A 13,819-nucleotide genomic window follows, 5' to 3' on the forward strand; every position below is an offset into this window, starting at 1 on the left:
GAAGGAGTACTTAGGCTTCAGTGCATCTGCTTTAGACAGATCTAGAGAGTTAGCGCTGCAATTCTGCTTAGAACACTCTTTATTATCATCTTCTTCATCATCATCCCCAGCAGATACTGCATCACTGATGCAAGTCGTTCCAGGTTCCTTAGATGAGCTTGACTCATTTGTAACGTTTAGTTCAACCAATCCATGGCTTTCAGCAATGCTTGGATCAGGCTCCTCCATCACATGCTGAATCTTCTCCTTCTCTCTTACGAAGATCTGTGGAGCCTGAGAAGCTCTGCTCAGCACGGTTTCATCAATGCTGTCCATCAGTGACATCTCAGGTAGGGTCTCAGCTTCAATGATCTTGCTTGAGTTAAGCAGCTCCTCCTTGGAGAAGTGTCTGAGCAGGAAGTCAGTGATGTGGTCTGCAGGTTGTATGGGTGTGGCTACGGGAGGAGCCACATCCTTTATTGCTTTATGATTCGATAGAAGAGCATGAGTATGATTAGATTGGCAGGCCTCTGTTTGTTCTGCACTACCGATTGGCATACTTAACTTATCAAGCGTAGTGAAATTCTGGCAGGGCATCTCAGTAACCATTTCACATAGAAATGCTTCTAAATTCATCTCTGTTTGATTGGTGCTTTGCGCACCATCATATGGGAGCTCTTCATGTTCTTCATCACTGGTGTTGACAGCATCATCCACGTGTGCTCCAATGACTGGCTTCACTTCAGGGGTGAGTTTCTGCACTGCTGCCTTGAGTATGTTTCCTTTCCTGTTTCTGGTGTTTGAATGCTCTGTGCACTCACTACTAACTGATTCAACACCCTCTGAAGAGCCCTCTTCAGTCTCGCATGACTCTGACAGCTCTGCATTATCTGTACACAAAATAAAAAGACAGTGGTTCGGTTAAAGTCTTTAATGTCTTGGTAAAATATTATAATATAAACCCATTTTTAGAGACTAAAATAGACAGAAAAAGGATTAAAATAGGGTTAAATTTTGGTAAAACAATTTGGTTAAAAATATGACTGTTTTTACTCTATTTTGGACAAACTTATGAATCAGAGGTGTCATGCTATGGAGGACGAAACCTGCAAAAACAATAAATAAATAAATACACAAATAAGTAAATAAATGTGTGCATAAATACACGTATTCTTGTTTAAAAACATAAATAAATAATTAAACATGTGATGAAAGTAGGCAAATAAATAAAATAAATTGGTGGGCAAATGGAAAATGTTTAAGGAAATGCTAAACATCCTATTTATTTTCCTTTGATCGCTCATTTATTTCTGAATGTAGTTCCACATTTATTTTTCCTCTGCGCAACATGCTAATGAGAGGGTGTCAATTATGCAAGAGTAGGCGGATGGTGTGTGACGCGCGCATGCGTATTAACTTCATCAGTCAAGGTGACTGGTTATTATCTTACACTTTTTCATAGGGTTAGTTTTGTAGTTATAATCATGAGAGAGCTAAATCATAAAAGATTTTAAGTGGCCAATGTAAAATATTAATGCTTACATAGCTCTTAATTGCAATACTGAACCGTTATTTGCTTAATAAACATACTTTTGTCACCTGTATTTTCTGTTCTGATAACTAATGGGAAAAAACTGTCTGTTCCTCGATAAAACCACTTCATACCAGTCATCTCACGATGACCAAGGGATACTGATATTACACTTGTCTCTAGCTGGAGACTCAATCGGGTTACAAAAAATGACGTCAGGAAACGACACTGGCCATTACGTTGGGTCGTTTGTAAAGTCACAGATACTGTACGAACAATACAGCTCAGTTTTTCTATGTATCTTGCTCTGTTGAACGGCAAAAGTGACTTTACTAGGCTATACTGGACTTACACCATGCATTTCCTGTCAGCGGGAAAGCCGCGCCCCCAGCTATCACAAGACCCGACCAAGTCCATGGTTGACTCCCTCTCATTAGCATGTTGCGCAGTTTAAACAAGAATTTGTGTATTTATACAGACATTTATTTATTTATTGGCATATTTATTTGTGTATTTATTTATTTATTTATTGTTTTTGCAGGTTTCGTCCTCCATAGCATGACACCTCTGATTCATAAGTTTGTCCAAAATAGAGTAAAAACAGTCATATTTTTAACCAAATTGTTTTACCAAAATTTAACCCTATTTTAATCCTTTTTCTGTCTATTTTAGTCTCTAAAAATGGGTTTATATTATAATATTTTACCAAGACATTAAAGACTTTAACCGAACCACTGTCTTTTTATTTTGTGTACAGATAATGCAGAGCTGTCAGAGTCATGCGAGACTGAAGAGGGCTCTTCAGAGGGTGTTGAATCAGTTAGTAGTGAGTGCACAGAGCATTCAAACACCAGAAACAGGAAAGGAAACATACTCAAGGCAGCAGTGCAGAAACTCACCCCTGAAGTGAAGCCAGTCATTGGAGCACACGTGGATGATGCTGTCAACACCAGTGATGAAGAACATGAAGAGCTCCCATATGATGGTGCGCAAAGCACCAATCAAACAGAGATGAATTTAGAAGCATTTCTATGTGAAATGGTTACTGAGATGCCCTGCCAGAATTTCACTACGCTTGATAAGTTAAGTATGCCAATCGGTAGTGCAGAACAAACAGAGGCCTGCCAATCTAATCATACTCATGCTCTTCTATCGAATCATAAAGCAATAAAGGATGTGGCTCCTCCCGTAGCCACACCCATACAACCTGCAGACCACATCACTGACTTCCTGCTCAGACACTTCTCCAAGGAGGAGCTGCTTAACTCAAGCAAGATCATTGAAGCTGAGACCCTACCTGAGATGTCACTGATGGACAGCATTGATGAAACCGTGCTGAGCAGAGCTTCTCAGGCTCCACAGATCTTCGTAAGAGAGAAGGAGAAGATTCAGCATGTGATGGAGGAGCCTGATCCAAGCATTGCTGAAAGCCATGGATTGGTTGAACTAAACGTTACAAATGAGTCAAGCTCATCTAAGGAACCTGGAACGACTTGCATCAGTGATGCAGTATCTGCTGGGGATGATGATGAAGAAGATGATAATAAAGAGTGTTCTAAGCAGAATTGCAGCGCTAACTCTCTAGATCTGTCTAAAGCAGATGCACTGAAGCCTAAGTACTCCTTCAGCAGGACCATGTCCTACAGTGAGCTGAAATACGGGCAGGGGAAGGTGCATTACCCACTACCTGATTTCTCTAAAGTGGCACCTAAAGTCAAAATACCTAAAGGTAATGGAAGCGTTAAGCCCATCAGCCAGTCACCAGCTATGGCCCGAGCCCAGTCATCCCCAGGCATTCTGGGTAAATCCACCTCCTCTTGTAAACCTACAGCAGATATCATCAGCAGGGTTTTAGAAGACTCCATCATGCCACCGGAGAATGTGTTTACAGACAAGGAAGTAGCACATCAGTTACAGGTGACTCTATATTTTATTGTAATATTTTAATATATAAAATAGAATGTAAAATTTGTAGACAAGCCCTGAAGTTGCTTAAGAAAGCCTAGTCTGGAAGTTTGAAATAGTTTAAAAAACTGTAAAGGTTTTCAGTTTGAAGTAGTTTTAAGCTTGAAAAGCTTGGCGTTTAAAGGATATTTAGATAGATACACAAGCAGCTTAAACATTAAAAAAAAAAGTTACAACTTAAATAACCAACCATTTAATTCATTTACAGGTTGAATATGACCGATTGCTTGCTAAATACACAGAACATGAAAACCTAATCGGTCAGGTGAGATTCAAGATGTTTTTTCCCCATTAATTTCGAAGCATTTCTTCTATGTATTGATGTTCATAAGTATATCTTGATAAGGGAACATAACACTAAATATTAACATTATAAATACTATGCCTTTATAATATATGCTCTCATATAGTATCAACATATGATCTGCATTTCAACATATCCTCATTTTAATTTGATTTGCAGCCCAGTTTGTGTGGGTTATATTGTTGCTTTCTTTTAAGCAGCAGATTCACGCTTCCAGTGAGCCTTCTGTGACTATTGACTGGAATGATGCAACTAGCAACAATGAAAAAACCAAACTGACAGCAACTAACCCACAAGCACCAGCCGCAGGCAAGAAGCCATTGTATTTCTTTCTCCAGCTGAAGTACTGTACTACACTGTAACCCTGACGGCACAGAAACCCTACCAGGGAAATTTGAGCTGGTTTCTTCAGCAGTCAAACAGACTTTCTAAAAGAGTGAAACAAGAAACATTATTAGGTGGTTTATAGTTCCAAAATAATAGAAAGTGCTATAAGATAAAATATGAATCAATGAACAAGGGACACTGCATGTTTAGATAATTTTTCACTTACATTTATGTAGATGCATTTTGTGTCCTCGTGTCTCATGTCTATTCAGCAGGTCCAAGTGAGAAGCAGTTTGCCCTGCAGAATTCTCAACCTGTGGAGACTGAATCACAGAGCCTGACAGACGGATTGAGACTGACCTCTGAGCTCAGAGACATCATCAGATCATTTATGCAGAAGGTACAGACAAATTCCACAAGTTAGCAAGATCTTTCTTTTTAAGATTTTGCTCTGTGCCTTATGTTGTGTTTTTAGTTCTTTAACATGCATTTAGCTTTTGCAGAACCTTCTAACGTCCAGGTGCGCTAGGCTACATCTGTTTTTTTTTCTCTCATTTGCAGGTAGATGAATTCAAAACATGTGTCACCACCATGTCAATGAATGTGGAGAAGCAACAGATGGTAACTGTATATATTTATAATAAATTGCATGAAACCATATTCATAATCATACACTGTTCAGACAAAAGATCAAAATTCAACCATGCATCACAAAATGGGGAGCAAATGTAAACTTTTCATCTTGTTTGTTTGATCTCTCTGCAGGTGCTAAAGAGCATGATGGAGGCCCAAGATCAGCTGGAGAGGAATTACCTCACAAAGAGGGAGGAGCATCGCGCTCTGGAGATGCAGAACTACAGGGGTTTAACCAGAAACACAGGAGAGTTTGACCCTGACAGGTAGACATCTCATCTGGCCAAACTGCATTTTACTACTAACTAATGATGTCAAAAAACTAGAATGCTCGTTATAATCAACAAGACTGTTTAAATTATAAGTTTGTGATGGTAAATTCCATCTTCACTATTGGCTCCAAAAAGCCATTAAAATGTTGTTAATTTAAAGTTTTTGGTTTGTGAAACAAAATTCCTACATGGACACAATTTATACTTAATATATAATATGTTTTATATATAAAACAAATTACTGGCATATACTGTATACTTATACCTTTAAATTAAAACATTTCTTAAAATCTTCACAAACAAACTCATTCAAGTGTGTCCAAACATTTGACAGCCAGTGTAAGTGTAATTTGACTGATTCCTTTAAAGGAACACTCCACTATTTTTGAAAATAGGCAAATTTTCCAACTCCCCTAGAGTTAAACAGTTGAGTTTTACCGTTTTCGAATCCATTCAGCCGATCTCCGGGTCTGGCGGTAGCACTTTTAGCTGTAGCTTAGCATAGATCATTGAATCTGATTAGACCGTTAGCATCTCGCTCAAAAATGACCAAAGAGTTTCTATATTTTTCCTATTTAAAACTTGACTCTTCTGTAGTTACATCGTGTACTAAGACCGACGGAAAATGAAAAGTTGCGATTTTCTAGGCCGATATGGCAAGGAACTATACTCTCATTCCGGCGTAATAATCACGGTCTTATCCGATTCAATGATCTATGCTAAGCTACAGCTAAAAGTGCTACCGCCAGACCCGGAGATCGGCTGAATGGATTCGAAAACGGTAAAACTCAACTGTTTAACTCTAGGGGAGTTGGAAAATGAGCCTATTTTCAAAAATAGTGGAGTGTTCCTTTAAGTCTAAAGTCTGTCAAAACAGGAGAATGAAACTGTTATAGGTCACTGGGTCAACCTGCAAGTGTCGTATCTTCACGTTTGTGTTTAAGGGAGGTCGAGGGGCAGATTTTTAGGATAGGCATGCACCTGGAAGACATTAAAGAGCAGATTGACAGAAATGTCTGCCATGTTTTCTATCCGCCTTCATCTTCCACTCCCTCTCCTCCACCTTGTGAAGATATCCCTCTCTCATCACCCCATTCATCACTGCATAAGGTAACACACACATTAATCTACTTTTTAGGTGATTTTCCCTCATTCATTCATTCATTTATTCAGTCATTCATATACTGTACACACACAAAATGACAAGTTTAGCTTATGCCATTTCTGCTTAAAGGAATAGTTCAACCCTAAAATTGGAAATTTGCTGAAAGTTTACTCACCCTCAGACCGTTTAAGATGTAGATGTAGTTTGTTGCTTCATTGGAACAGATTCGGACAAATTTAGAATCTAGCAATTTAACAGCCGATAAAAACATTACAATAATCCACAAGTAAAACACACGACTCCAGTGAAGTGAAAAGCTGTGTGTTTGTAATTAACAAATCCATCATTAAGGTGCTTTAACTTTAAATCATTGCTTCTGGCCAAAATAATCCATAATCCATATTTTTCACCAGGGAAAGCAATATTATACATGGAGGACTCATATTTTAGCCAGAAGCAAGTTAAAAATGTCTTAATGGTAGATTTTTTAATACAAACATGCAGCTTTTCATTTCACAAAATGTTAATTGATGGACTGGAGTCATGTGGATTACTTGTGGATTATTGTGATATTTTTATCAGCTGTTTGGACTCTCATTCTGACGGCACCCATTCACTATATAGTACACTGGTGAGCAAGTGATGCAATGCTAAATTTCTCCAAATCTGTTCAGACAAAGAAACAAACTCATCTACATCTGGCCTAAGGGTGAGAAAATTTCTATTTTGGGACAAACTATTCCTTTAAACTACTTCTCCTGTTGAGAGTCTGAAATTATTAATGCTCATGTGTACACACACAGTGAAGCTGATATTGTTGTGTGCCTCATATCCGTTTGCATGGCTTGTTTTGCTAGAAGTGAATGACTTGGCCGTGGTAGGTTTTGTGGATGCTGTGGCTGAATGAAAAGCATGTGTCATGTTGCAGGAGTCTGTCTTCAGCATCTCCTCTGTCAGACACAACATGGAGGACAATGATGATGAAGAGACCAGTGAAGATCACACAGCTGATGGGCTTTTTCCCAGCGGCACAGAAAACAGCTTCTATCATGTATCACAGTACAGCCATGTTTTATTCCTTATCTGTTTCTGCCTACCCATAGGCCACATTCACACTATGTTGTTTTGGGAAATAACAAATGCACAATGTAGAACTAAATTACCTGTATTCTCATTTTGTGTGTTTACAAAATAGAAGAGTCACTCTTATTTAAACTGAATCAACATTGCTAAATTAAAAACACAATTCGACTTAGATTTTTTAGTGTCTAGCTACTTTCTACGAAATGTATCTGGGGCGGTAATCAAAAGTTTGCAGGTTCAAACTCCACAATCCTTGAGCTATTAACATTAAGCCTTTAAGGGCATAATTCATCCAAAAATGTAAAAAATTATTTGTTATGTTAATTAGAAATGATGTGATCCAGTCCCTTGTTTAGGTCTTTTCTGAAAGATCACTGATGTGGGTCGTAAGAGGAGAGAGCGTATCGTGATATTTAGCACAGCTCAGGTTACAGGTTGAGAGGAGGGACAAGGGAATATCAGTTTCATTATGGAAACACTTAGTTCCCCCTGTTCGTTTTTCTGTATCTTCCTCTGAGGTATTCCACCTTCTCCACTGAAACGCCTGGCACTGCCAATGAGGAAGAGGAGAACAGACTGACCACAGGAGAGGACCAACACTACCAGGACGTCCTGGCACAAGTGTCCACCTCAACTTTATTAAAGCAGCTTACACACAATAGGTCAGTATTTTACTAGCAGATTTGTATTCTTTGCTGTGCGTGCTTTGCAACATTGTACCAGATAGCAATTTTAAAAGTTACAATTTTACAAGGATAGATGGTAAATCAAAGGTGCATGATTTAGGGTTATTATAGTTAACTGAAACTAAAACCATATTTTTTTGTTTTGTTTTGTTTCATCTATTTGCCAAAGCAGCATTTCTCATTTTAATTTAGTTCAACTAACAAAAAATGTATAAACATATTTAAAAGAAAATGTACAAAAATGCCAAAAACACACAACAAAATTACTAGAACCATCTAAAATTGGAATTAAAACAAAAAAATGTAATATTAATAAAAACTGTAATATTATCTCAATTATACAGGCATAATTGCAAGTAGCCCTCAGATGAGTCTGTGTGTTCTTGTTGTGTTAGCCCAGAAAATTAGATATATTTAGTGATTTGTGTTGCATGCTATTATTGCTTTATTGCATTGCACTAACAAAAAAGAACCAAAAGGAACATGGTACAATGTTAATATATGTTATTTTGAATTTCTGTAGAGTATTGTGTAAATCCTCATTGTACCATGGTACAGCCACAGTACTTTTTGTAAGCGTAATGCGAGTCCTGTGTTGCATTAACACTGACCAATTAGATACAATGGTGCAAATATTATCAGAGTATCAAAAATCAAAAACTATTGTAAATGTGAAAAAGAACCTTGTTTTTAATGGCTGCTGTGATCATTCCTCTCTCAGGTATGAAGAGAAGATCAGAGATAGTAAAGCCTCTTTCACTTCTGTAGGACCTTCTCCTTGGAATTCTCCTCAGCCAACCACAGACAAAACACAGGTAACACACACACACACACACACACACACACATACACACACACACAGCAACAGGATGACATGGAGAGAAAGAGATTAGGTTTGTCTGTGAGAAAACAAATCTGTTGCTTGCGAGAACCTGTCAATAACGTCAATGTCAATTGTTAAGGTTATAAAATGATCACATTTCCTCATAGACTGATATAATTATCAGGGTCAGCATTACATTTTGGAGATAAACAGAGTAAATAAGTTTTGTTGTATGTTAGATACAGTACAAAAACTTCCCCCAAATCATTCTTGTTTTTGAGATACTGTGGGATTTTCTTGTTAGTACTAATATTGTTTGAAGGCATTTGTTGCTACAGTGTGTCACTTGCAGCAGGTATGGGTTGTTCCTTTAATGGACATAATGGCAGAGAGAGTGTTTTTGTTCTTTCAGAGCTTTTTAAGTCCGGAAACTGACAGTGGCTTTGGCAGTTTTGACTTGAGCCGGCCAAACACAGGACTGTCCCAAACACCTTCTAGTGCTTTGAGGTAAATGCACACACAATGGCAGCTAGTGCTTTAAAACAGGGATGCAAATATGTCAATTATCAAAGGCAAAATATTTCATTTTGGTGTCTAGTAAGTTACTAGTGTAGAAAAAAACTGTATGTAATATTCACAAATGGGAATGCCAAAAGATAAGATTATAAATGCTAAACTAAATGTGCTTTTATATTCAGATTAGAATTTTTATCTTATGAAAGATATTCTATAGCAGAACTGACATTTGAAAAAAATATTACATTTTATACAAAATTTTCTGATGTTCCGTTCAGTTCTGCACTCTCTGATGATGTCATCAGCATGGCAAATATGAGCGGTTCAGACAGTGAAGCCTCCCACTCCAATGCACGAACAACTATAGCAGTGGCACCACGACCTGTGCAGCCCACAGTGAACCACCTGGAATATGAACAGCTGGGTACACAAGCCATGGAAGCTAGAAGCATTACCCAGAATGCACCTGTTAGAGCTCTAACAGAGGATGACACATCAGTAGGTGGCGCCACTGACATGCCTAACCAGGTGACTGACAGAAGAGGGGATATTCAGCTGGGAATGAGCGATTCTGCAAATGAGACACACTCAGCATCACACTGCTCATGCCACAAGTAAGTATTAAAGGAAGTTGTTTATTGATACTTGCAAATTGTTAGATTAACCATCATTTCCATTGTGCTCTTCACAGTAGTGAGGTTATCCTTGCACTGCAGTATGAGGTGTCGCGCCTCAAGAGGGCACTAGAGGAGAGCCTTGGACACCTGCCTCATGAGAGCAAGAAGACTGATTATCCGAATGGCAGGTATCCATTGGAGAGGAAGCATAAGGGACAGACCCGTAGCCAGAACAGAGGCCCCTCCCGCAGGTACTTCAAGTTAGGGTCCTATAAGTGTCCAACGAAATCAGATTTTTTTCCCACACATTTTTGGTTCCCCAAAGAACCTTTCAGTGAACAGTTCCTAAAAGAACCTTTTTTTTTCTTAGCGTGAAGAATAATCTGATGACCCTTTACACTATAAAGAACCTTTAGTGCAATCGAAAAGCTCCACAGTCTTAAAAATAAATATCCCAAAAGGGAATTTTTGTAGCGATGCCACAGAAGAACCACTTTGGGTTTCCCAAAGATTCTTTCAGTGAACGGTTCTTAAAAAATATATTATTTTCTTAGTGTGAAGAATATATTTTTTTTACTATAAAGAACCTTTAGTGCAATGGAAATGTTCCATGGATGTTAAAGGATCTTTAGAACCATGATGCCAATAAAAAAATATATATTTTTAAGAGTGTTGTTTCTTCGAGGTTTGCAAACCTAATATGCACCCTCACTGTACCATCAGACGTGTGAAGACAGACTCAAACCTTCAGACGACTGAGGACTGGATCTCTTCTGATATGGAGCTCAGCAAGAGCAAAGGTGACAGAGTCACAATTTGGTTCACACTTGTTTCTTTAGCAACACATGTAATAAATGTGGTTAAGTATTGGTGTTTGTTAATGTCTATACAGTGAAAAGTAAAGGGTATTTGTGTGTTGTCATTCACTGACGGTGAGGATTCAGATCACACCATGAGTTTCCAGAGAGCCTTCAGTCCATCACACGGACAAATACGCACCCGCTTCAGTGCTGACAAGAGGTCACATGACTCCAGAACCTTATCCAAGGGTATGACTATACTTTTAGCGAAATAGTATTTTGCTGCAGTTCAGTATGTAGAGAGATAAAGGCACTCAAATGTTCTTCTCTCAATGGTAACAGCCTCAGTGGAGAGCTTTCCTTTGGACACATCTCAGTTCAGCCAGTCTGATAGCCATCGGAGAGCCAGCATTGGGCCAACAATCCCCAGCACTGACACTGAGCCAACCAACAAAAGTGCCAGCTACAGAACTGCAAGTGAGGAACCACTTTAAAATCTGCTACCTCTGTATGTCATATACACTGGAAAACCAAGTAAAGAAATAGTGTCCTTTGTTGTTTCAGTGGGAAACTTGGGGAATATCTTCTTAAACGGCACAAAACTTGCCCCTTCTATTCCTGCTCATCCTTCCCATAAGCCTCTGCTGCAGGTCAACTATGGCTCCTCCTGTAGTATACCTGCTGTGTAAGCAATTTAGCAGTTAAATGGCAAACAAACTATTAAATACGCACCCAACACATCATATTACCAAAGCACAAATGCAGCTTGATCTGTCAAGGTTAGATCATAGACTTAATAGGTCATACAGTAAACTGTACACATAACCCTTAATTGACAATAGCATTTGACTGCACTGGCTGTTTTCCCAGATTTAAAGTGCGAGATCAAGCGTCAGAACCTGTGTCCACTAGGAGGTGCTCTACTCAGTCTGACTCAGCGCTGCTTCCCAGTAATGTCTTCTTTCAACGGACCTCACTGCAAACCAGTGGAAGACTACACCGCTCCAGCAGAGTCAGTTTAGACTGTCATACAGCTAACATCCACACAACAGAACAAGGCATAATTTAGTAATGCAAACATTTTGAATTTAAGTTAAAATGTAATTAAAAACTTTACAACGTTGATTATTTACAATATAATTCCAGCATAACAGTAACGTATACTAAACATATACATTACTGTTCAGAAGTTTGGGGGTTGTAAGATTTTTTTTTTTGTTGAAAGAAATGTTTATTCAATAAGGATGTAAATATGATAAAGATCTATAATGTTACACAATATTTCTATTTCAAATAAATGCGGTTCCTTTGAACTTTATATTCATCAAAAATGACTATTTTCACAAAAACATGAAGCAGCACAAATGTTTTCAACATTGATAATAATAAATGTTTATTGAGCAGCAAATCAGCATATTAAGATGATTTCTGAAGGATCATGTGACACTGAAGACTGGAGTAATAATGCTGAAAATTCAAATTACATTTTAACAATATATTAAAACAGAAAACATTTATTTTAAATTTTAATAATACAGTGGGGGAAATATTTATTTGATCCCCTGCTGATTTTGTAAGTTTACCCACCTACAAAGAAATGAAGGGTCTGTAATTTTTATGGTAGGTTTATTTTAACGGAGAGAGACAGTATATCAACCAAAAAATCCAGAAAAAACACATTATATAAAGGTTAGAAATTGATTAGCATTTCAGTGAGTGAAATAAGTATTTGATCCCCTACCGACCAGCAAGAATTCTGGCTCCCACAGTTTGGTTATATGCCCACGTGGAACACGGATTAGTCCTGCCACTTTAAGAAGTTACTCCTAATGTCAGCTCGTTAGGTGTATAAGACATCTGTCCACACAATCTGTATCTTCCATGCCAACCTCTCCCACAACCATGGGCAAGATCAAAGAGCTGTCAAAGGATGTCAGAGACAAGATTGTAGATCTGCACAAGGCTGGAATGGGCTACAAGACCATCAGCAAGAAGCTTGGTGAGAAGGAGACAACTGTTGGTGAAATTATTCGGAAATGGAAGAAATACAAAATAACCATCTATCGGCCTCGTTCTGGAGCTCCGTGCAAGATCTCGCCTCCTGGGGTAAGGATGATCATGAGAAAGGTGAGGGATAAGCCCCGAACTACACGGGAGGTTAGCCAGTCTCCAGACCTCAGTCCTATAGAAAATCTTTGGAGGGAGCTGAAACTTCAAGTTGCCAAACGACAGCCAAGAAACCTTAAGGATGTAGAGAGGATCTGTAAAGAGGAGTGGATGAAAATCTCCTGAGATGTGCAAACCTGGTAACCAACTACAAAAAAATGTCTTACCTCTGTGCTTGCCAACAAGGGTTTCTGCACCAGTCATGTTTTGCTTGGGGATTAAATACTTATTTCACTCACTGGACTGCAAATCAATTTCTAACCTTTATAATGTTTTTTCTGGATATTTTGGTTGGTATTCTCTCTATACGTTAAAATAAACCTACCATAAAAATTATAGACCCTTCATTTCTTTGTAAGTGGGCAAACTTACAAAATCAGCAGGGGATCAAATAAATATTTCCCCCACTGTATTTCACAGTAATACTGTATTTTTGAACAAATAAATACAGCCTTGGTGAGCAAATATTGCAAAATCTTACTGACCCCAGACTTTTGAACAGTAGTGTATTATATATTCACATACAGCATAGATATGTATTCATTTTTGTTGCATGCTTTTCAGGAGGAATCAATACATAAGACATTGGACAAGGCCTTGCAGGCAGCTTTTCTGATGAAGCAGACCACAGACAAGATGGCGGACGCTCTCTCTGCTGACCTGGCCAAGGCTCAGCTCCAGAGGAAGGTATTGGGCCTACATCCTCTCAGCAGTAGAGCGGGCAGTTAGCTGCACTGTAATATACTCTCTCTAGGACATTACAATGGAGTATACTCTAAATCATTTAAAGAATCTGATTTTACACACCTGTTTAAAAGTGTTTGGGGTTTTGCATTATCGTCAAATAAAAAAAGCTGACCTGAAAGTTTGACTTTTGTAATATTTGTAATAATGATCATGACCAATAAGGGGCAGAATAGAGCCTCTTAATGTAGCCATTATGACACAATACTTACAATAATGTAAGTGTGATGCAATTATAATGACCAGATTAGCACAATCCAAGAATACC

At 38.3% G+C, this 13,819-nt stretch overlaps 1 protein-coding gene across 1 annotated transcript in view; it reads left to right on the top strand.

The window, feature by feature from the left end:
* LOC107671582 (uncharacterized) overlaps nucleotides 1-13,536 on the top strand; it is a 33,063-nt gene extending 19,527 nt beyond the window's left edge. Inside the window, exons 2-20 of the mRNA XM_016464494.1 lie at nucleotides 2,268-3,427; nucleotides 3,684-3,740; nucleotides 3,980-4,088; nucleotides 4,382-4,506; nucleotides 4,668-4,727; nucleotides 4,872-5,005; nucleotides 5,956-6,121; nucleotides 7,045-7,162; nucleotides 7,711-7,861; nucleotides 8,607-8,700; nucleotides 9,121-9,215; nucleotides 9,503-9,838; nucleotides 9,916-10,092; nucleotides 10,565-10,641; nucleotides 10,741-10,890; nucleotides 10,984-11,118; nucleotides 11,206-11,326; nucleotides 11,512-11,653; nucleotides 13,372-13,536. Of these exons, the coding sequence (XP_016319980.1) occupies nucleotides 2,268-3,427; nucleotides 3,684-3,740; nucleotides 3,980-4,088; nucleotides 4,382-4,506; nucleotides 4,668-4,727; nucleotides 4,872-5,005; nucleotides 5,956-6,121; nucleotides 7,045-7,162; nucleotides 7,711-7,861; nucleotides 8,607-8,700; nucleotides 9,121-9,215; nucleotides 9,503-9,838; nucleotides 9,916-10,092; nucleotides 10,565-10,641; nucleotides 10,741-10,890; nucleotides 10,984-11,118; nucleotides 11,206-11,326; nucleotides 11,512-11,653; nucleotides 13,372-13,536 (3,572 nt within the window). The remainder of the gene's footprint in view (nucleotides 1-2,267; nucleotides 3,428-3,683; nucleotides 3,741-3,979; nucleotides 4,089-4,381; nucleotides 4,507-4,667; nucleotides 4,728-4,871; nucleotides 5,006-5,955; nucleotides 6,122-7,044; nucleotides 7,163-7,710; nucleotides 7,862-8,606; nucleotides 8,701-9,120; nucleotides 9,216-9,502; nucleotides 9,839-9,915; nucleotides 10,093-10,564; nucleotides 10,642-10,740; nucleotides 10,891-10,983; nucleotides 11,119-11,205; nucleotides 11,327-11,511; nucleotides 11,654-13,371) is intronic.
* Nucleotides 13,537-13,819: the final 283 nt, after the last annotated feature.

The sequence above is a fragment of the Sinocyclocheilus anshuiensis genome, unplaced genomic scaffold (assembly GCF_001515605.1).
Source record: "Sinocyclocheilus anshuiensis isolate Anshui unplaced genomic scaffold, SAMN03320099.WGS_v1.1 scaffold1149, whole genome shotgun sequence".
Taxonomy (NCBI): Eukaryota; Metazoa; Chordata; class Actinopteri; order Cypriniformes; family Cyprinidae; genus Sinocyclocheilus; species Sinocyclocheilus anshuiensis.